The 24,844-nt window shown below is 41.9% G+C and overlaps 1 protein-coding gene across 1 annotated transcript in view; it reads left to right on the forward strand.

Annotated features, from left to right (window-relative positions):
• fer1l4 (fer-1 like family member 4) overlaps window positions 1–24,844 on the forward strand; it is a 97,939-nt gene that overhangs the window by 31,825 nt on the left and 41,270 nt on the right. Inside the window, exons 21-29 of the mRNA XM_036983157.2 lie at window positions 1,148–1,235; window positions 1,524–1,640; window positions 9,831–9,983; window positions 10,164–10,347; window positions 10,906–11,030; window positions 14,206–14,340; window positions 23,156–23,329; window positions 23,636–23,746; window positions 24,308–24,469. Of these exons, the coding sequence (XP_036839052.2) occupies window positions 1,148–1,235; window positions 1,524–1,640; window positions 9,831–9,983; window positions 10,164–10,347; window positions 10,906–11,030; window positions 14,206–14,340; window positions 23,156–23,329; window positions 23,636–23,746; window positions 24,308–24,469 (1,249 nt within the window). The remainder of the gene's footprint in view (window positions 1–1,147; window positions 1,236–1,523; window positions 1,641–9,830; window positions 9,984–10,163; window positions 10,348–10,905; window positions 11,031–14,205; window positions 14,341–23,155; window positions 23,330–23,635; window positions 23,747–24,307; window positions 24,470–24,844) is intronic.

Here is a 24,844-nt window from a genome sequence, read left to right on the forward strand (position 1 = left end):
GGCATGGCGGCTTGTTAGACAAAAGGAGAAGTGGGGGTCGACTAAGAAGTCACTACAGAGTGATAATTATAACAATTGAAATGCTAATCCTTTGCAGATGAACGCTCACTAATTCGGGAACAATTGCAATCAATATATATATATTTACGCTCAGTGTGTCGTCTTGATCGCTGGTGAAAAGTTTGTTTCTTTTGTAGAATTGTCCGTCTCTCTCCCCCTCTCTCTCTCGGTTGTGGTTAGAGGGGATAGTTCAGAGTGACATTCATTCGTTTCGTTATAGAATGGATGTTTCGGTGGTTGTCGTTCTTCGCGTTCAATGATACCGAATTCCTAGCTGCAGACTAGTAATTAATATCAAAGACTTGTTCTTATTCTGTCGGCATCGATAGTCTAAGAGTTTAACCACGTGGTATGGTTAAAAGATTCAGCAATGGTCTGCAACCTTTAGCCATCTCGTAATTGAGGTAAGCTCGGTCTGCTGATCGAAAACCCGAGTGGGGTTTTTATTCGGAAGGCAGAAAAGGGCTGTCCCAGGACGCCTGACCCGCTCAGGGGCGGTCCTCTGATTTAGTTTTCTCCAATCCCCTTTTTCCTTCATTAAACAGTCCAAAATCACATTACACAATTTTACAAACAGTATCATACTCACTCATTCATCTTATACAACAATTAGATCTAAACCTCATATCTGAGGCTATTATATAAACAGCGTTATGGTAATGTGGCCACACCGTCTCCAATGAGCTTCCCCAAGTTGTGACAAACGGACCAGTTCATAGCTGGATTCTTAACCGATCTTTTATACTTTTTTTTTAATACTTTTTTGAAATTTGTTCGTACCTCAAGTTCTGTGAGGTGGAAGGAATTCCTTTGTTCTCCACGAAAATCTACTCTCTCTATACTGTGTCCATGAGGAGATCCTCAGGAATTTACGACATCTCTCTGACCACAACAACCTAGTTGACATTATCAATCATACCCAGCTGACAATTGGCACATTCATCCCCCTCCTCTCCCCTGTAACTATTCCCCAGGTCGTTGCTTTATATGAGAATGTGTTCTCAGTCAGCTTACCTGGTAAAATAAGGGTTAAATAAATAAAACAATGTAATAATAAAAAATAACTGTGTTTCTCCCTGCCCTGAAGGCAGTACAACTCCAACTCAGATAGGAAGACACCAGCGAAGCGCAACAACCTGGACAAATTCCGCAAGGAGTTTATCAAGAAGAACATTGTGAGTGAGGCTTAAACATGAGCCACTAATCTCATCCGTTATTATCTCAATCCACATTACAAACACAATTCTCACTGATTATATTGATACTATGTTTCTATCCTGTGATATGGTATCTATGAAGAGACAGACACATGCATACACACTCTCTACACACATACATTGTAATTTTGTTATATGGTGGTATTATACATTTTGTATTGTAGATATGTAGTGGTGTAATAATGTTATATGATGTACTGTTTTATATTTTCTTTTATGTAAATATATACATATCTCTTTCCCCAGATTGTCCTAGCCAAGCAGTCTCTGCGAGTGAAGCGGAAGGTGACCAGACGTACAGTGAAGGAAAGACTGACAGACGCCAAGAGGATCCTAAAGAGGCTACAACTCCTGACGAAAGAAGTGAGTCGAAGCGAGGACTTTGCAGGGGTGGGATTGGGTCTTTCAATCTAATTCAAACAAATGTATTTATAAAGCCCTTTTTACATCAGCAGATGCCACAAAGGGGACAGCCAGGAGTAATTAGGCCAGATAGTCCTGAGACATGATCCTAATGCTCAGGTCCTCTGGGAGGGGAGAGACAGAGAGAGAAATTGGAGAATTAGGAGCATACTTAAGTTCACACAGGACACCAGATAAGGCAGAGGACAATTTCACCAAATAGGACAGACTGACACTAGCCCACCGGCACATAGACTATTGCAGCATATATACTGGAGGCTGAGACACAGGGGGGGTCTGTGGACATTGAGATTGATGATACCCCCCGGATAGGGCCATCCAGACAGGATATAACCTCACCCACTTTGACAAAGCACAGCCTCCACACCACTAAAAGGACCACCAACTTACTTCCCTGAGACAACCCTGAGTATAGCCCACGAAGATCTCCTCCACCGCACTAGCCCGAGGGGGCACAAAAACGGACAAGAAGATCACATCAGTGACTCAACCCACTCAAGTAGAGTATAGTGAAGAAAACCTGGTGTGATGTATCCCTCCTAGGGACGGCATGGAAGAGCACTAGTAAGCCAGTGACTCAGCCCCCTTAATAGGTTCAGAGGCAGAAAATTCCAGTGGAGAGGGGAGACGGCCAGGCAGAGACAGCAAGGGTGGTTCGTCATTTGCCATTCACCTTCGCACCCCTGGACCAGACTACACTCAGTCATAGGACCTACTGAAGAGATAAGTCTTCGGTAAAGACTTAAAGGTCGAGACCGAGTCTGCATATCTCACCTGGATAGGTAGACCATTCCATAAAAATGTAGTTCTACAGGAGAAAGCCCTGCCTCCAGCTGTTTGCTTAGAAATTCGAGGGACAATAAGGAGGCATGTGTCTTGTGATCATAGTTTACGTGTCGGTATGTACGGCAGGACCAAATCGAAGAGAGACACTACATGACCAAAGGTATGTGGACACCTGCTCGTCGAACATCTCATTCCAAAATCATGGGTATTAATAAAGAGTGCCCCCTTTGCTGCTATAATTGTCTCCACTCTTCTGGGATGGCTTTCCACTAGATGTTGGAACATTGCTGCGGGGACTTGCTGCCATTCAGCCACAAGAATGTTAGTGAGGTCGGGCACTGATGTTCGGCGATTAGACCTAGCTCGCAGTCGGTTTACCAATTCATCCCAAAGGTGTTCGATGGAGTTGAGGTCAGGCCTCTGTGCAGGCCAGTCAAGTTCTTCCACACAGATTTCAACAAACAATTTCGGTATGGACCTTGCTTTGTGCACAGGGGCATTGTCATGCTGAAACAGAGGAGGGCCTTCCCCAAACTATTCCCACAAAGTTGGAAGCACAGACTCATCTAGAATGTCATTGTATGCTGTAGTGATTTCCCTTCACTGGAAATAAGGGGCCTAGCCCAAACCATGAAAAACAGACCCAGACCATTATTCCTCTTCCACCAAACTATAGTTGGCTCTATGAATTTGGGCAGGTAGCGTTCTCCTGGCATCCGCCAAACCCAGATTCGTCAGTCGGACTGCCAGATGCTGAAGCGTGATTCATCACTTCAGAGAACGTGTTTCCCATTTTCCAGAGTCCAATAGCGGCAAGCTTTACATCACTCCACATAATTTTGTATTTACACTACCGGTCATTTAGATCCACAATATTTATTCCATGGGACGGCACTAGATCCAGGGTTTGAATGTGGCAATGCGTAGGTTTGGAGACAGTGGGTTTTGTCCGATGATGATGGCTCCAATAGCTTTTTGGAGTGGGTCTGTGGACTTTTTCATGTGAATATTGAAGTCCTCAAAATGATCTGCCATGACTACGAAGTCCAAAAGGAATTCATGGAACTCCGTGAGGAATGCTGTATATGGCCTAGTAGGCTGCATAGATTCCATGACTGGAAACTCAAAAGACAAAAATGCAGTCATTGTTTTTCTCAAAGGCAGCAGCTACTCTTCCTGAGGTCCAGCAAAATGAAGGCACTTTATACAATTTTAAAAACATTACAATACATTCACAGATTTCACAACACAATGTGTGCCCTCAGGCCCCCACTCCACTACTACCATCACATATCTACAGTACTAAGTGTGCGTGCGTGTGTGCGTGCGTGCGTGTGCCAGGGTTTGTGATGGTTCACAGTCCCCACTGTTCCAAAAGGTGTTTTTTAAAATGTTTTCTAAATCGAATTTTACTGCTTGCGTCAGTTACTTGATGTGGAATAGAGTTCCATGTAGTCACGGCTCTATGTAGTACTGTGTGCCTCCCATAGTCTGTTCTGGACTTGGGGACTGAAGAGACCTCTTGTGGCATGTCTTGTGGGGTATGCATGGGTGTCCGAGCTGTGTGACAGTAGTTTATACAGACAGCTGGGTGCATTCAACATGTCAATACTTATTTAAAAATAAGTAGTGATGAAGTCAATCTCTCCTCCACTTTCAGCCAGGAGAGATGGACATGCATATTCTAAATATTAGCTCTCTGTGTACATCCAAGGGCCAGCCGCGCCAATTGCAATTTTCCTAAGTCCTTTTTTTGTGGCACCTCACCACACGACTGCACAGTAGTCAAGGTGCAACAAAACTAGGGCCTGTAGGACCTGCCTTGTTGATAGTGTTGTTAAGAAGGCAGAGCATCGCTTTATTATAGACAGACTTTCCCCATCTTAGCTACTACTGCATCAATATGTTTTGACCATGACAGTTTACAATCTAGGGTTACTCCAAGCAGTTTAGTCATGTCAACTTGCTCGATTTCCACATTATTTATTGCAAGATTTAGGGTTTAGTGAGTGTTTTGTTCCAAATACAATGCTTTTAGTTATAGAAATATTTAGGGCTAACTTATTCCTTGCCACCCACTTTGAAACTAAAAGCTGCTCTTTGTTGAGTGTTGCAGTTATTTCAGTCGCTGTAGTAGCTGACGTGTATAGTGTGGAGTCATCCGCATACATAGACACTCTGGCTTTATTCAAAGTCAGTGGCATGTCGTTAGTAAAAATTGAAAAAAGCAAGGGGCCTAAACAGCTACCCTGGGGAATTCCTGATTCTAACTGGATTATATTTGATAGACTTGCAATTGCATTGTATCTGATTAAACACAATTTTTTTCCAGAACTTTACTAAGAGTTGGTAACAGGCTGATTGGTCAGCTATTTGAGCCAGTAGAGGGGGCTTTACTATTCTTGGGTAGCAGAATGACTTTAGCTTCTCTCCAGGCCTGCGGGCACATGCTCTCTAGTTGGCTTAAATTGAAGATGTGGCAAATAGGAGTGGCAATATCGTCTGCTATTATCCTCGTCAATTTTCTATCTAGATTGTCAGACCCCGGTGGCTTGTCAATTTGGATAGAAAACAATATTTTTTTCACCTCTTCCAGACTGACTTTACAGAAATCAAAAGTACAATTCTTGTCTTTCATAATTTGGTTCGATATACTTGGATGTGTAGTGTCAGCGTTTGTTGCTGGCATGTCATCCATACGTTTGCTTATCTTGCCAATGAAAAAGTAATTAGTTTGTAATAGCATGTAGGCTTTGTGATGAATGAGCCATCTGATTCAATGAATGAAGCAGCCGAGTTGGCCTTTTTTCCTAGTTTCATTTAAAGCTTTTTTACTTTTTTACCATCATTCTTTATATAATTTATCTTTGTTTCATACTGTAGTTCATTTTTATTTAGTTTAGTCACATGATTTATTAATTTGTAGTATGTTTGCCAATCAGTTGGGCTGCCAGACCTAATTGTCATACCTTTTGCCTCATCCCTCTCAACCATACCATTTTCAAGTCCTCATCAATCCAAGGGGATTTAACCGTTTTACAGTAATTTTCTTAATGGGTGTGTACTTATTAGTAACTGGAATAAGTAGTTTCATAAATGTGTCAAGTGCAACGTCTGGTTGCTCCTCATTACACACAACAACATTCGAATCACTGCAAAATGTATTGTATAACCTCTTATACACTAGGCCCAGCCTTCGTCTCCTTGGTTTTCCTAGATATGGCTACTATATTGTGATCACTGCATTCTATGGGTCTGGATACTGCTTTTAAGCAAATATCTGCAGCATTAGTAAAATGTGATCAATACATGTTGATTTCATTCCTGTGCTGTTTGTAAATACCCTGGTAGGGTGACTGACAACCTGATCCAGGTTGCAGGCACTTGTTACAGCTGGAAGTATTTTCCTGAGTGGGTAGCTTGATGATAGCCATTCTATTTAAAGCACCCATAAAATATACTTCTCTGTTGATATCACATACACTATCAAGCATTTCACACATATTATCCAGATACTGACTGTTAGCACTTGGTGGTCTATAGCAGCTTCCCACAAGACTGGGCTTTAGGTGAGGCAGATTAACCTGTAGCCATATTACTTCAACAGTATTTAACATTAGATCGTCTCTAAGCTTTACAGGAATGTGGTTCTGAATATAGACCGCAACACCGCCTCCGTTGGCATTTCTGTCTTTTCGGGTAGATGTTTTAACCATGTATTGCTACCACTGTATTGTCAAAGGTATTATCTACTGTAAGTAAGATTCAGAGATAGCCAGAATATGAATGTCATCTGTTACAAGCAAGTTATTGACTTCATGGACCTTGTTTCTTAGACTACATATGTTAAAAACCTCTTTGGGCTAGACGTGGCGCTAGCGACCCACCTTGACAACATCTGGTGAAATTGCAGAGCGCGAAATTAAAATTACAGAAATTTTAATATTTAACATTCATGAAAATACATCAGAAAAAAAGTGTAACTTCTTGTTAATCCAGCCACTGTGTCAGATTTCAAAAAGGCTTTACGGCGAAAGCACACTATGTGATTATCTGAGGACAGCATCCAGCACACAAAAACTTTTTTCCAATCAGCCAGGCACGAAAGTCAGTAATAGCGATAAAATAAATGCCTTACCTTTGAAGATCTTCTTCTGTTGTCACTCCAAAAGGTCCCAGCTACATCACAAACGGTCCTTTTGTTTGATAAAGTCTTTCTTTATATCCCCAAAAATATCCCCAAAGTTTAGCTGGTGCGCTTCATTCAATAATCCACTGGTTTACCTCCTTCAAAATGCATACGAAATGAATCCCAAATGTTATCAATAATCTTCTCCAAACAAGTCAAACAACCATTTATAATCAAACCTCAGGTACCCTAATACGTAAATAAATGATCAAATTTAAGACGGAGAATCGTTATTGTCTTTACCGGAGATAAACAACAAAGTACTCGCTCTAATCCTCGCGCGTGAAAACACTACAGCCAAAATGGGAGCCACCGAGAAAAACGACAAATTCTAGCTCATTTTTCCAAAAACAAGCCTGAAACTCTTTCTAAAGACTGTTGACATCTAGTGGAAGCCATAGGAATGGCAATCTGGGAGGTTTTCCCTTCATATTAAAAATGACAGGCATTGGAATCAGTGGTTGGCTGAATTTCTGGATGGTTTGTCCTCTGGTTTTTGTCTGCCATATCAGTTTGGTTATACTCACAGACATTATTTCAACAGTTTTAGAAACTTTAGAGTGTTTTCTATCCTATTATATGCATATCCTAGCTCCTGGTCCTGAGTAACAGGCAGTTTACTTTGGGCCCGCTTGTCATCCAGACGTCAAAATATTGCCCCCTAGCCAAAAGGGCTATTTTTAGCACTTTACTGGGTTGCTTGATTGTTTTTATTGCTTTACTGAGAAGCTTATCAGAGGTAGACTTACTCATGTTATTTATGTTGGAGCTGATAGTGCAGGGTGAGCTGTATAAAGTGGTCTTCCTTCTATTGCACACTGCCTCAGTGCTATCAATGTAACTCTGGTTTATATGCTCATGATTACTGCTTACAATAGCTGTAGGATGAATGGTGCAATTAGGGGTACATAAATTAAATTACTTACATTGTTTTCCAATGCCCCTAAGATCATGTACATTTGATGCAGCATTATGATGACTCATTGTCACAATGGTAGGGATTAACTGAGCTGGTCTTGGATCATTTACCAGTCGTTGTTTTAACGCAGCCTTGAAGTGCGTGGACACGATTCCAGGAGCCAAGATGATTTGAATGGACTCCATCATTCCTGGAGAGAATCATCTGTTTCCAGAAGGTGTCAAAGTTATCAATTAAAGTGACTCCAGCAGAGCTACAGTAGTCTTTTGGCCAGATGTGTAATGTCAACAGTCTGCTGAATCTTTCACGGCCACGGCCCAACGATGGTACTGGACCATTTGCATTAAAATACATTTAAAAAAATAAATAATTTGGAGACTATTAATGCTAAAATCAGTTCTTTAAATCAAATCAAATCAACGTTTATTTGTCATGTACACCGAATACAACAGTGAATTACAGTGAAATGCTTACTTACAGGCTCTAACCAATAGTGAAAAAAGGTAAGTAAAGAAATAAAACAACAGTAAAAAGAAAGGCTATATACAGTAGCGAGGTTATACAAGTAGCGAGGCTTCATACAGACACTGGTTGTCAGGCTGATTGAGGTAGTATGTAGTTAAAGTGAAATGGTTAAAGTGACTATGTATATATGATGAACAGAGTGTAGCAGTAGCTTAAAAGAGGGGTTGGCGGGTGGTGGGACACAATGCAGATTGCCCGGTTAGCCAATGTGCGGAAGCAGTAGTTGGTCGGCCCAATTGAGGTAGTATGTACATGAATGTATAGTTAATGTGACTATGCATATATGATAAACAGAGAGTAGCAGTTGGGTGGGGCACACAATACAAATTGTGTAGCCAATGGTAGCCATTTGATTACCTGTTCAGGAGTTTTTTTCTTTTTTTCGTGGTATCCAATTGTTAGTAGTTACTATCTTGTCTCTCGCTACAACTCCCGTACGGGCTCGGGAGAGACGAAGGTCGAAAGCCTTCGAAACACAACCCAACCAAGCCGCACTGCTCCTTAACACAGCATGCATCCAACCCAGAAGCCAGCCGCACCAATGTGTTGGAGGAAACACTGTGCACCTGGCGACCTGGTTAGCGTGCACTGCACCCGGCCCGCCACAGGAGTTGCTAGTGAGCGATGAGACAAGGATATCCCTACCGGCCAAACCCTCCCTAACCCGGACGACGCTAGGCCAATTGTGCATCGCCCCACGGACCTCCCGGTCGCACCCAGCTGCGACAGAGCCTGGGCGCAAACCCAGAGTCTCTGGTGGCACTGCTAGCACTGCGATGCAGTGCCCTAGACCACTGCGTCACCCGGGTGGCAATTTCCTTTTTAGGAGTCTTATGGCTTCGGGCAAAAACTGTTGAGAAGCCTTTTTGTCCTAGACTTGGCACTCCGGTACCGCTTGCCATGTGGCATTAGAGAGAGCAGTCTATGAAGTGGTGGCTGGGATCTTTGATAATTTTTAGGGCCTTCCTCTGACACCGTCTGGTGTAGTGCTACAACTCCCGTACGGGCTCGGTGCCTTGCGGTCAGACAGTTTAGGCTTAGCCAGCACCATCTTCAGATTAGCCTTTATGTTGGTAGTCCTGTCCCCTGGTAAACAATGTTGATTGCTGGATGATTTTTTAAAAGCCTAATATTGCGGGTAATAGAGATGCCAATGACTAGGGTTTTCAGTGTCAGAACTAATGGTGGGTGGCTTCGGTGGCTCAGACCCCGTAATGGGTGGAGAAGGCTCGGGCTCTGAAACCGACTCTTTGACACCAGTTGAGCATGCCGACAGCATGTCCGGCTGCGTGGACTGTGCAGGGGGATTATCACTACTACCTGTATTTACTGGTGGCACAGACGCTGTATCATCCTTTCCTACACTTCAATTGCCTTTGCCTAACGACTGCATCTGAAGCCGAGCTTGCAACTCGGCTATCCTCACCGTATTTCGATAGTTCTCCTATATATTAAGAGTACAGCAACTGCAGTGAGACTTCATCATGTTATACTTAGCTTATTTTTTTCGGCCTGAGGAGGTCCTGCAGATCTATGTTCAGATAAAGCACCCGGGGTGAAGTAAGGAGACAGTGAGGAAGTGCTCACGTGATCAACAGCTCTTACTGACATTTAGATGTTAACTATTTCTATGTGGGACTTTTTTTTCACTCTATTTTTATTTTTGTCTTTCTGCCTGTCTGCCTCTATCTCTTTCACTCTCTATCTGCAGCCTCAGAGCACCCTGCCAGATGTGTTTGTGTGGATGATGAGTGTAGGGAAACGGGTGGCCTTTGCCAGGATCCCCTCCCACTCCATCCTCTTCTCTTTGGTGGAGGAGGAAAGGGGGAAAGACTGTGGGAAACTCACCACCATGTACTTGAAGGTATCTCCCAAATCTCTATATGGTGTTCTATACTAACTGTATTAATGTACAATATGTATCACTGGTTAATTTAATTCATACAAGTATCATATTACATTTGAATGTTATTCTATGGAATTTCGAGAACTTTGTATTCCTGTGTGGAATAAACTCCAAATCAAAGTTCTCTTGTGTCTTTAGGCTCCAGGTTGCCCAGTGGGGGAGATCTTTGCTAAGCTGGAGGTGTATCTATGGCTTGGTATCACCAAATACTCCAAGAACTGTGTTACCAGCCTGCCAGCTGAGTTCAAGCCTGTGTACGAGGAGGCTATGGGCATCATCCCTGTCCCTATGAACATGGCCCCCATCAAACTCTCCTGCGAGGGTAAGAGTTCCACCTTTACCTCTGTCTCCCTCGGATGCAATACACACACTCAAACTCACTCACACACATATGCAGCCTGACACATGTAGTGGACATGAGTTGGTCTCGTGATGAGGTAGCCCCGCCTTGCGACTTCAAAATCAGTGTCACCCTCGGCCTAAGGGGGAATTCCCTCTTGGAGTAATGGTCAAGATATTGTTATTTACCCACACACTCTTACATTGGCATGCACGGATGGGCACACATACAGATGTCGGCTCTTAATTTGACCAGTTTCGTTGCACAAGTAAAATAATCCTGCAGTAGGATTTGATTATTTTTTAAAACAACTGGAAATTACTTTTTATAGGCTATAGTAGGCTATAGTTTGAGATCTATTGAGACAAAGAGAACTGTGGTGCAGGAAAATTCTCAGCAACAACAAAGTAAAACAAATTAAATACCATATCTATATACACAAACCTGTTGCAATTTGTCACTCACAAAGTGGATAAACTACACACCCATTATTTGAATCTGACATCTTAATGAGTTTCTCCGGCTTTTCTGTATTTCCAGACAGCCGCTATTTCCAGTTGCGTGCCCATATCTACCAGGCGCGTGGCATCGTGGCAGCAGATGACAATGGACTGTCTGACCCCTTCACCAAGGTGGTGTTCTCCACACAATGCCAGGTCTCACGGGTGAGTGAGTAACAAACTGGAGGCACTTGTTAACCCACCACTGGAGTACCACCTGGGTTTCAATGGGAGGAATGGAGTTGATATACTTATGGGATAGAAGATAATATACTGTGGAACATACACCTATAGGAGGGCTAGACAGAATAGAGGAATAATTTAACAGTTTACTATCATATAAATGATCTATCATGATCTACTGTAAAGGGGATATTCAGGTGAACAAAATATATTGTAAATCATAAATCAACCTGTTTTAATACAAGTTGCAACAGGGAGACACCTCTAGCACTGAAGCAGAGAAAATGTCTAACTCGCCTTCTTTCAGCAGGCCCTTATATTTTAATCTCACAGTACCAATGTTCTGTAAACATCAGCCCGAGAGGTTTGAACACAATCAAAACAAAAGACACTGACAACTTTGCCAGCTGCTACAGAATCAGAGTGTTCAGAATCACACAAGGTCATCAATACAATCACAAATCGGTGTCCTTGTACAGTCTGGCGTCAATCGCTATCAACAGATATTAGTTTAATACATAACATACTGCATCGAGTCTAGTGAACATCAACCCTGAGAATCACAAATAGAACTCTGGAAATCATGTGTATTACAGAAAGGGAAAACAAATATGCTTAGCATTGTGTTAATAACTTCTTATGGCTGGAAGGGGCAGTATTGAGTAGCTTGGATGAAAGGTGCCCAGAGTAAATGGCCTGCTCCTCAGTCCTAGTTGCTAATATATGCATATTATTATTAGTATTGGATAGAAAACACTCTGAAGTTTCTTAAACTGTTTGAATGATGTCTGTGAGTATAACAGAAGTCATGTGGCAGGCAAAAACCTGAGAAGAAATCCAAACAGTATGTGGAAAATCTGAGGTTGGTCGATTTCCAACCCAGCCCCTATTGAATACACAGTGGGATATGGATCAAGTTGCACTTCCTAGGGCTTCCACTAGATGTCAACCGTCTTTAGAAACTTGAATCTACTGTGGTGTGGGGCTGAATGGGAGCTGAATGAGTCAGGTGTCTGGCAGAAGGTGTCTGGCAGAAATAATGGACATTATCGAACAAATCAAACATTTATTGTGGAACTAGGATTCCTGGGAGTGCATTGTGATGAAGATCATCAAAGGTAAGAGAATGTTTATAATGTTATTTCTGATTTCTGTTGACTCCAACATGGCAGGTATTTTTTTTTTTCTGAGCGCCGTCTCAAATTATTGCATGGTTTCCTTTTTCCGTAAAGTTAAAAAAAAATCGGACACAGCAGTTGCATTAACTTCATATGGCTGCAGGGGTATTGAGTAGCTTGGTTGAAAAGGTGCCCATTGTAAACGGCCAGCTCCTCAGTCTCAGTTGCTAATATATGCATATTATTATTAGTATTGGATAGAAAACACTCTAAAGTTTCCAAAACTGTCAAAATATTGTCTGTGAGTATAACAGAACTGATATTGCAGTGAGGAAAATCAAAACAGGAAGTGGCCTCTATTTTGAAATCCCCATGTTCCATAGCCTCCCTTTGCTGGATTTAAAGGGATATGAACCAGATTCCTTTCCCTATCACTTCCTCAAGGTGTCAACAGTCTTCAGACATAGTTTCAGGCTTTTATTTTGAAAAAGGAGCCAGAACGATAACATCGCTTCAAGTGGTCACATGAGTTTTGCTTGCGCAACAGAATTTGGACAGCCATTGTTTTCCCCTCTCCTACTGTGAAAGACATTTGCGGTTGATATATTATCGATTATATATTTTAAAAACAACCTGAGGATTGATTATAAAAAACGTTTGACATGTTTCTGTGGACATTATGGAAACTATTTGGAATTTTCGTCCGTTGTCGTGACTGCTCTTTCCTGTGGATTTCTGAACATAACGCGACATACAAACAGAGGTATTTTGGATATAAAAATCATCTTTATGGAACAAATGGAACATTTGTTGTGTAACTGGGAGTCTCGTGAGTGAAAACATCCGAAGATCATCAAAGGTAAACGATTAATTTGATTTATTTTCTGATGTTAGTGACCGAGCTACCTGATGCTAAGTGTACTTAATGTTTTATCGTGCGATCGATAAACTTACACAAACGCTTGGATTGCTTTCGCTGTAAAGCATAATTTCACAATCTGACACGACGGGTGGATTAACAAAAGGCTAAACTGTGTTTTCCTATATTGCAATTGTGATTTCATGAATATGAATATTTATAGTAATATTTATTGTATGTATTGCTATGCTATTCAGCGGTTGTTGATGACACTTATCCCGATAGGGGCATTGCAGCCATAACAAGTTAAGGAGACGTATATCTATATTTCCATGTCTAACAATTGTATTTTCATCGACATTTATAATGAGTATTTCTGTAAAATGATGTGGCTCTCTGCAATATCACCGGATGTTTTTGGAACAAGTGAACGTAACGCGCCAATGTATACTGAGATTTTTTTAATATAAATATGAACTTTATCAAACAAAACATATATGTATTGTGTAACATGAAGTCCTATGAGTGTCATCTGATGAAGATCATCAAAGGTTAGTGATACATTTTATCTCCATTTGTGCTTTTTGTGACTCAACTATTTGTCTGGAAAAATGGCTGTGTTTTTCTGTGAGTTGGTGGTGACCTAACACAATCGTTTGTGGTGGTTTCGCTGTAAAGCCTATTTGAAATCGGACACTGTGGTGGGATTAACAACAATATTACCTTTAAAACGGTATATGTTTGAGGAATTTTAATTATGAGATTTCTGTTGTTTTGAATTTGGCGCCCTGCACTTTCACTGGCTGTTGTCATATCGATCCCGTCAACGGGATTGCAGCCATAATAAGTTTTAATCATTCTTAACTGAATATGAACTTTCTTTTTTTATATTCCCCATTACATCTACTATCATGGATTATCATAGAAAAGCAACAGTTCGTGCACTAACAAAATCCCAAATCAACCTTCAAAATCACCTGTCACACATGCAATGGAACAATCTGGAACAATGCAGTTTACAATTTGCTTTTGGACGATGTGTTTGAAGTCTGTCAGTACCCATAATAATACAGTAATGATCTCTTTATTAATTAAATGCAAACATGCACAAATAAGTACCCATGTATGTACAGTAGGTCTTACATGACTTCCTTCATTGTTTTTTGTGGTTGTATTTTAGGTGATGGAGGAGACTCTCTCCCCGACCTGGTGTGAGCTGCTCCTGTTTGACCAGATCCTCATGGAGGGTAGTAAGGACCAATTAAGAGACGACCCCCCAATAATCATCATTAATGTCTATGATTACGACACAATGGTAAACTCTGTTATGCTATGAATCAAGTATGGCTATTTTTGTAAACTAGTGTTGTTGTGAATTATTTGTTCTACTGCCTGGGTTGAGTGCTAAATGTCTGACCTCTTTTGTATATGTGAGGTGGTAGAGAAATAAGTGTAGCCGATCCTATGCCACCCCATATTTAAACCAGAGAATGGGGAGCTTTGCCTAACCATACAATACAGGTTCTTAGATCTGTTGGGAGGGAAGAGGCTGAGACTGGAATGACGTTCTGATATTTATTATACAGAATGTCTCTTCATGAAATGTATAGAAAGTATTTCAATGATTGGCAAAGGAAAAATAATTATATGAAACAATGAAAATACAATAATATTAAATCCTTGTTGACGCTGCCACTGTAATCTAGGCTGTGGTCAAGATTAGCAGTAGTGCACTCAAGGAATGGGCCGTGGCAAGAGTTAAGAGTTCTATGGGTGACGCGTCTATACCACCCGCAACATCTGCATAAAGAACTGCAACACAGACAAAACTGATGACAGTATGATGCCTGAATAACTCCTATCAGTCTATGTTCAATTGTCAGGAACAAAAGCAATACATTATGCCCAAGAACTAAGCCAAACCAAAATAGTAAAGGTGCCTGCATACTAGATTGGATTGCTCCTAGCAGAACTCGGTGAGTCGAAGTGAAAACCTATGCCTCTCATATAACCCTTAAATGACCTTTGCCTAAAAAACTATTTAAAAATGCAATAGTACTGTTGGTCCCTCTTGAGACACTGTAGCCAGTATACTGTACACTTCCTCAAAAGTCCGAATTAATCTAATATAGCTCAAGAAATCTGTAATACATTTGGACAGTTTTGCCAAGGAGGTCTTAGTCGCGCAAAAGTACATCAAATCAAATGTATTTATATAGCCCTTCTTGCATCAGCTGATGCCACAAAGTGCTGTACAGAAACCCAGCCTAAAACCCCAAACAGCAAGCAATGCAGGTGTAGAAGCACGGTGGCTAGGAAAAACTCCCTAGAAAGGCCAAAACCTAGCAAGAAACCTAGAGAGGAACTAGGCTATGAGGGGTGGCCAGTCCTCTTCTGGCTGTGCTGGGTGGAGATTATAACAGAACATGGCCAAGAAGTTCAAATGTTCATAAATGACCAGCATGGCCAAATAATAATAATCACAGTAGTTGTCGAGGGTGCAACAGGTCAGCACCTCAGGAGTAAATGTCAGTTGGCTTTTCATAGCCGATCATTGAGAGTATCTCTACCGCTCCTGCTGTCTCTAGAGAGTTGAAAACAGCAGGTCTGGGACAGGTAGCACGTCCAGTGAACAGGTCAGGGTTCCATAGCCGCAGGCAGAACAGTTGAAACTGGAGCAGCAGCACAGCCTTAACAGGAAGCCAGTGTAGGGAGGCTAGCACTGGAGTAATACTTCTAGTCAGTGCTAAACAGCTGCTAGAATCCTAACTTAATTTTATTTAGTGCTTTATCCGGGTAGCCAGAAAGAAGAGCATTGCAGTAGTCTAACTTAGAAGTGACAAAAGCATGGATTCATTTTTCTGCATCATTTTTGGACAGAAAATGTCAGATTTTTGCAATGTTATGTAGATGGAAAAAAGCTGTCCTTGAAACAGTCTTGATATGTTCGTCAAAAGAAAGATCAGGGTCCAGAGTAATGCCAAGGTCCTTCACACTTTTATTTGAGACGACTGTACAACCATCAATATTAATTGTCAGATTCAACAGAAGATCTCTGTTTCTTGGGACCTAGAACCAGCATCTCTGTTTTGTCCTAGTTTAAAAGTAGAACGTTTGCAGCCATCCACTTCCTTATGTCTGAAACACAGGCTTCCAGCGAGGGCAATTTTGGGGCTTCACCATGTTTCATCGAAATGTACAGCTGTGTGTCATCCGCATAGCAGTGAAAGTTAACATTATGTTTTCGAATGACATCCCCAAGAGGTAAAATATATAGTGAAAACAATAGTTGTCCTAAAACGGAATCTTATTATGTTCAACATAGGAGGGCCAAGCACAGGAAGCAGCTCTTTCAGTAGTTTAGTTGGAATAGGGTCCAGTATGCAGCTTGAAGGTTTAGAGGCCATGATTATTTTCATCATTGTGTCAAGAGATATAGTACTACAACACTTGAGTGTCTCCCTTGATCCTAGGTCCTGACAGAGTTGTGCAGACTCAGGACACCTGAGCTTTGGAGGAATGCGCAGATTTAAAGAGGTGCCTGTAATTTGCTTTCTAATGATCATGATCTTTTCCTCAAAGAAGTTCAGGAATTTATTACTGCTGAAGTGAAAGCCATCCTCTCTTGGGGAATGCTGCTTTTATTTAGCTTTGCGACAGTATCAAAAATACATTTTGGACTGTTCTTATTTTCCTCAATTAAGTTGGAAAAATTGGATGATCGAGCAGCAGTGAGGGCTCTTTGATACTGCACGGTACTGTCTTTCCAAGCCAGTCGAAAGACTTCCAGTTTGTTGTGGCGCCATTTCCGTTCCAATTTTCTGGAAGCTTGCTTCAGAGCTCGGGTATTTTCTGTATACCAGGGAGCTAGTTTCTTATGACAAATGTTTTTAGTTTTTAGGGGTGCGACTGCATCTAGGGTATTGCGCAAGGTTAAATTGAGTTCCTCAGTTAGTTGGTTAACTGATTTTTGTCCTCTGACGTCCTTGGGTAGGCAGAGGGAGTCTGGAAGGGCATCAAGGAATCTTTGGGTTGTCTGAGAATTTATAGCACAACTTTTGATGATCCTTGGTTGGGGTCTGAGCAGATTATTTGTTGCAAACGTAATACAATGGTGGTCCGATAGTCCAGGATTATGAGGAAAAACATTAAGATCCACAACATTTATTCCATGGGACAAAACTAGGTCCAGAGTATGACTGTGGAAGTGAGTAAGTCTGGAGACATGTTGGACAAAACCCACTGAGACGATGATGGCTCCGAATGCCTTTTGGAGTGGGTCTGTGGATATTTCCATGTGAATATTAAAGTCACCAAAAATTTGAATATTATCTGCTATGACAGCAAGGTCCGATAGGAATTCAGGGAACTGAGTGCGGAACGCTGTATATGGCCCAGGAGGCCTGTAAACAGTAGCTATAAAAAGTGATTGAGTAGGCTGCATAGATTTCATGACTAGAAGCTTAAAAGACAAAAACGTTTTGTTTTTTTTGTAAATTGAAATTTGCTATCGTAAATGTTAGCAACACCTCTGCCTTTGCGGGATGCGCGGGGGATATGGTCACTAGTGTAACCAGGAGGTGAGGCCTCATTTAACACAGTAAATTCATCAGGCTTAAGCCAGGTTTCAGTCTGGCCTATCATATCAAGATTGTGATCAGTGATTAGTTCATTGACAATAACTGCCTTGGAAGTGAGGGGTCTAAACATTAATAAGTAACCCTATTTTGAGATGTGAGGTATCACAATCTCTTTCAATAATGGCAGTAATGGAGGAGGTCTTTATTCTAGTGAGATTGCTAAGGCGAACACCGCCATGTTTAGTTTTGCCCAACCTAGGTCGAGGGACAGACACGGTCTCAATGGGGATAGCTGCGCTGACTACACTGACTGTGCTAGTGGCAGACACCACTATGCTGGCAGGTTAGCTAACAGCCTGCTGCCTAGCCCGCACCCTATATCATTGTAGAGCTAGGGGAGTTAGAGCCCTGTCTATGTTCGTAGATAAGATGAGACCACCCCTCCAGCTAGGATGGAGTCCGTCACTCCTCAACAGGACAGGCTTGGTCCTGTTTGTGGGTGAGTCCCAGAAAGAGGGCCAATTATCTACAAATGTTATCTTTTTGGAGGGGCAGAAAAAAGTTTTCAACCAGCGACTCTGCAGTAGAGCTCATCACTCCCCCTAACTGGGAGGGGGCCAGAGACAATTACTCGATGCCAACACATCTTTCTAGCGGATTTACACGCTGAAGCTATGTTGCGCTAGGTGACCTCTGACTGTTTCATCCTAGCATCGTTGGTGCCGACATGGATTACAATATCCCTATACTCTCTACACTTGCCAGTTTTAGCTTTAGCCAACACCATCTTCAGATTATCCTTAACGTCGGTAGCCCTGCCCCCTGGTAAACAATGTATGATCGCTGGATGATTTGTTTTAAGTCTAATACTGATGGTAATGGACTTACCAATGACTAGGGTTTTCAATTTGTCAGAGCTAATGGTGGGAAGCTTTGGCGTCTCAGACCCCGTAACGGGAGGAGTAGAGACCAGAGAAGGCTTGGCCTCTGACTCCGACTCGCTGCTTAATGGGGAGAACTGGTTGAAAGTTTCTGTCGGCTGAATTAGCGACACCGGTTGAGCATTCCTACAGCATTTCCCTCCAAAAGCCATGAGAAAGTTGTCCGGCTGCGGGAACCGTGCGAGGGGATTTATACTACTATCTGTGCTTACTGGTGGCACAGACGCTGTTTCATCCTTTCCTACACAGAAATTACCCTTGCCTAACGATTGCGTGCTGCAAGCCCAGCTATCCTCACCGCAAGGCGATCATTCTTCTGTATATTATGAGTACAGCGACTGCAATTAGAAGGCATCATGTTAATGTTACTACTTAGCTTCGGCTGGTGGAGGTCCTGACGAACCACGTCCAGATAAAGCGTCCGGAGTGAAAAAGTTGAATGTGAAAAAGTTGAATGTGAAAAAGTTGAGTGAGGAAAAAACTACAAATATAAACGGTAATTAAAAGTAAAAATCGTAAAGTTGTCAGGTAGCGAAGTAAGGTTAGCAACAAAACGCACAGCCGCACGTAAACCACCAACTAAGATGTTTTTTAGGGGGAAGGTCAGCTTCAATATTGCAGATAGATCGTGGCTTTAATCTAATGGACAACACTTAGGCTTATTCTTCCAGTTTATACATACTATATGCACTACCGGTCAAAAGTTTTAGAACACCTAGGGTGACCTCATGAGGACCTCCACAGGAATGGAAGACCCAGAGTTACCTCTGCTGCAGAGGATAAGTTCATATTACTAGCCTCAGAAATTGCAGCCCAATTAAATGGTTCACAGAGTTCAAGTAACAGACACATCTCAACATCAACTGTTTAGAGTAGACTGTGTGAAAATCAGGCCTTCATGGTTGAATTGCTGCAAAGAAACCACTACTAAAGGACACCAATAATAAGAAGAGACTTGCTTGGGCCAAGAAACACAAGCAATGGACATTAGACCCGTGGAAATTTGTCATCTGGTCTGGAGTCCAAATTGGAGATTTTTGGTTACAACCGCCATGTCTTTGTGAGATGCGTTGAGGGTGAACGGATGATCTCCACATGTGCATTTTCCACCGTAAAGCATGGAGTAGGAGGTGTTATGGTGTGAGGGTGCTTTGCTGGTGACACTGTCTGTGATTTATTTAGAATTCAAGGCACACTTAACCAGCATGGCTACCACAGCATTCTGCAGCAATACACCATCCCATCTGGTTTGGGCTTAGTGTATGGGCTATTTTACCAAGAAGGAGAGTGATGGAGTGCTGCATCAGATGACCGGGCCTCCACAATTTGAGATGGTTTGTGATGAGTCTGACCGCAGAGTGAAGGAAAAGCAGCCAACAAGAGCTCAGCATATGTGGGAACTCCTTCAAGATGTTTGAAAAAGCATTCCTCATGAAGCTGGTTGAGAGAATGCCAAGAGTGTGCAAAGCTGTCACCAAGGCAAAGGGTGGCTATATTGAAGAACCTAAGATATAAAATATATCTAGATTTGTTTAACACTTTTTTGGATACTACATTATTCCATGTGTTATTTCATACTTTTGATGTCTTCACTATTATTCTACATTGTAGAAAATAGTAAAAATAAAGAAAAACCCTTGAATGAGTAGGTGTGTCCAAACTTTTGCCTGGTACTGTACTTATCCAGCAGCAATGCCACACACTACATACACCGGGATGGCAGAGGAGGGCACAGCCATTGCGGTCACAATAGTGCCGGGCGAGTGCCCCTTCTCACACCTCCATCCCACCTACCCAAAAAACATACCAGGCTTCAGAGGTTACACTAAAACTAAGACTATCCAGGGTGGGATACTAAAACTAAATGCACCAATGCATGTGTTAAAGAGCCCGTACCAATAAATAATTTAATTACTAAAACCAATAACATTATCATGTTCCGGTTTCCGGTCACTGATCCTGGCGACTATCTTCAAATGTAACATGGGGGATTTGTATAGCCTAAAGCATGAAAGACACAGAGAATCTCACTGTCGATAGACTGACGATAAGCAATAATCACAGCCGGAGGCCGTTTCTTCTCTTGCTAGAACAAAAGCGGTACCTGTTGCATGCCGACCCGGTAATGACGAACCTACTGTTTCTACTTCGCAATGCTCATCTAGCTAGCTAAACATTTGGCAAAATTATCTCAGATAGCTTGGAATCTCTAGACCAGGGGTGTCCAACTCATTACATGGAGGGCCAAGTGTCTGCGGCTTTGAGTTTTTCCCCTTTTCAATTAAGACCTAGACATTCAGGTGAGGGGAGTTCCTTACTAATTAGTGACCTTAATTCATCAATCAAGTACAAGGAAGGAGTGAAAACACGCAGCCCTCTGTCGAATGAGTTTGACACGTGCTCTAGACCATAAGAAATACAGACAGACATGCATTGCCAAAAAACGCTACTGCCACCTTCTGGTTTGGAGTATTTTAACAAGGCTGACGACCTCCAAGGTCTTTGCTGTGTGAACACAAAATGCATTCTGTTCAGAAGTGCTAATTATTGTCGGCAGGCAAACATTTGACAATCCTACCAGTATGTCTGAGGTTTTACTGTTCCTGAAGCCGATTCTACCCCGTCTTTTTTTTTACACGAGGTGGGAGGTTCTCTGGACTATTCTACCACACAGGTTATCTTTCACACAGGGAGGGAAGCATTGGAATAACCAGTCAGATATGATAAAAAAATACACGTTTTATTCATAGAAACTGGAGCAACTCAAGGAGAGCTCTCTCTGTCAGTAACTACCATAGCTTTGGGTTCAACAGGTTACAGTTTGTTATCACAAATCAACTTCATCACAGAAAGGTATACAATAAGTAACTTATTCAAGTGTTCAATATCAGGAAGTTTCAATAAACACTATGGTTTCTGGCTCAGCAATATTGAAACACAACATACCTAGGGAGGTGTGCCATAAACATAATCACAATTCATTCTCATCATAGATTTGGTCTAGGCCAGAGGTTCTCAAAGTGGGGTCCGTGTACAATGTACTGCAAGGGGTCTGTGGCCAGATCTCAATATACACTGAGTATACAAAAACATTAGGAACACCCCCCCCCCCCCCCCCCCCCCTTTTTGCTCTCAGAACAGCCTCAATTTGTCAGAACATGGACTCTACAAGGTGTCGAAAGAGTTCCACAGGGATGCTGGCCCATGTTGACTCCAATGGGTCCCACAGTTGTGTGTAGTTGGCATTTGGCTGGATGTCTTTTGGGTGGTTGACCATTCTTGATGCACACAGAAAACTGTTGAGTGTGAAAAACCCAGCAGCGGTGCACTTCTTGACACAAACCGGTGTGCTTGGCACCTACTACCATACCCCGTTCAAAGGCACTTAAATATTTTTTCTTGCCCATTCACCCTCTAATTGCACACCAATCCATGTCTCAATTGTCTCAAGGCTTAAAAATCCTTCTTTAACCTGTCTCCTCCCCTTCATCTATACTGATTGAAGTGGATTTAACAAGTGACATCAATAAGGGATCATAGCTTTCACCTGGATTCACCTGGTCAGTCTATGTCATGGAATGAGCAGGTTTTCTTAATGTTTTGTATACTCAGTATATATATATACTTTATTAAATGAATATTACTAACATATTAAACAAATGTATCCATGGAATACATTTAGAGGGTGTAATACAATGTAATATTAATCTACAATTTATGTTATTAACCCTGGGCAACATGGGCCTTGGAAGCTCACAGGCATATTGCTTTCCACAGTACTGGCTTTATTTTTTTAACACATAAATGCACTGTAATTTAAGCTTTAAAACTGCAACGTTTTCTCTTTGCCTCGTGGAAAAATGTGTAGAATTGCAGGGTATTAGCTTTAAAGTTGCAACAACAAAAAATCTCTGCCCCCTGGCAAAATGTGTAGAATTGCAGGAAATTAGCTTGAAAACTGCAAAACGTTCTCTCTGATGTCAAGAGGTGGGTCTTTAAAATGTTTCTTTCCCGGGCCCGAGACTTGATTTGTCTGGCCATGCTCTGCCGAAGTCATGGTAAAACTTTTTGTATGCTATTTTTTATCTCATTTGAGTTGTGTACTGATTATGACTGAGGGGTCTCTAATGAATTTGTTATCACAAAAGGACTCAACGTTTGATAACCCCAGGTGTAGGCCACAGTCGCCGCACTTGTCCTTCCAAGGCACGCCAGCCTGCAAATAGTAAGGGGATTCCCTAAATGAATGAAACTGACAAACATTTATACCTTGGGCCACGTTCTTAATTACAACGGGGCACACCTGGGAACCAACAGGCCAAGAGACCGGTTCAATCATACAATTAGGAATTAGAATAGGATCTCTATGGGTTCAAGACAATTCAGCAGTTCTACTCTGTTACATCTTTCGCATATACAAGGCCATTTGCTGACCCTAAAATGACAGGACATCATGATGCCAAATAAGTTATCCTAATATCCAATTAGGACAACAGTTTGTCAATAAAATCCCTTAAAAATAACTATCAGTTGAAAACATGCATACACAGGTGGTCATCAGGCACTTCACCCAGGTCTCATGTATTTCTCTGTGTTAACAATGTCACAGGGGAGTCCTGAGCCCCTGGGCCGAGCGTTCGCTGAGCCGGAGCTGAAGTTTGTGGAGGAGCCATATAAGAAGCCCATGCTGAAGTTCTTTGACATTAGCCGAGGCAAAGCCTCAGCGGGGGAGCTCCTGGCGGCCTTTGAGCTGATAGAGCTGGACTACTCAAGCTTTGGAGAGGTCAGACACTTAAAGCATTAGTTTCTTATGGAAATAGAAAGGTCAGAAGCCCTGCTTTATAAGGAAAACAATATAGCAAGTGAGTGAATGAGTGAGTGAGACTGGACAGGGGAGATGGAGAGAGAGATTGGAATGTCAAAGCAAATAGAGACTATCTTATACGTTATTAAGCCACTATGTTTACACTTATGGTGTGCTAAATATATTAATAATTTAGATGTATATAGGCTCCACGAAGGTAGCATTGCTGCTGTGGTTGGGAAAGTATACTCTTTCTGACTTTTTTTCTCCTCTCTATCTACCCAGCCATCACTACCTGCTGATGTGTACCCCAGGGAGCCTGAGTATCTAAAGGAAGAGAAGTATTACATCATCCCAGATGGGGTTAGGCCTGTACTGAAGAAATTTCGTATAGAAGTAGGTGAAAACCTTTCCTCTATAAAATGTGTATGACATTATAACATATGTCACTTTAAAAAAGCTTTTTATCCAGTGACTTGTACAGTGAGTGCATACAGTATTATGTGTATGTGATCCCTGTGGGATATGAACCCAAAACATTGGTGTTGCTAGCGCAACACTTACCAACTGAACTATATCAATACATTTTGATGGCTGCTGTACTACAGTATGTTGAGTGTGTTTCCTATCATGTGATGCTGCTGCCTCAGTGCTATGGTGTGTTGAGTGTCAGTTGAAACCACTGTGATGCTTGTGTTCATTTGAACATCTTGGCCATGTTCTGTTATAATCTCCTCCCGGCACAGCCAGAAGAGGACTGGCCACCCCTCATAGCCTGGTTCCTCTCTAGGTTTCTTCCTAGGTTCATGCCTTTCTAGGGAGTTTTTCCTAGCCACCGTGCTTCAACACCTGCATTGCTTGCTGTTTGGGGTTTTAAGCTGGGTTTCTGTACAGCTCATTGTGACATCAACTGATGTAAGAAGGGCTTTATAAATACAATTGATTGATTGTGTTCAGGTGCTGTACTGGGGTGTGCGAGACCTGAAGAGGGTCAACCTGTTTGAAGTGGAGAGGCCTCAAGTGAGAATGGAGTGTGCGGGACAAAGGATCGAGTCAGAGGAAATCGAGGGCTACAAAGTCCTTCCCAACTTCAAAGAGGTTGTCAAACACTTTGATGTGGTAAGTACTTATTTTCCACTGACAAAACTGGCCCACTGTGTTTAATATTGAACTGTAGCTCCAGTTTTTAGATGTGAATTTTTAACATGAGTACTTGTAGTACAAGCTAAATTCACCAGAAGGATTACTTCAAGGGGGGTTGGACACATTTGCTGCCTTTAGTCCAGCCATTCATTTAGTGTAAGAGTACAAAAGTCTGATGCTTGATGATCAGAATGTATGCTGGTTTTTGTCCCCGTCTGGCATCTTTCAATCAGAGACCAAATTATACCGATCAATGACACAAATTGATCAATTAAGTCTCATAGAGAAATGACAAACAGAACTGTGGCCCTCAAGGGATTATTTATTTTTGTACTTTTATTTAACTAGGTA

The sequence above is a fragment of the Oncorhynchus mykiss genome, chromosome 7, assembly GCF_057628025.1.
Source record: "Oncorhynchus mykiss isolate SJ-2025 chromosome 7, ASM5762802v1, whole genome shotgun sequence".
NCBI classification, from domain to species: Eukaryota; Metazoa; Chordata; class Actinopteri; order Salmoniformes; family Salmonidae; genus Oncorhynchus; species Oncorhynchus mykiss.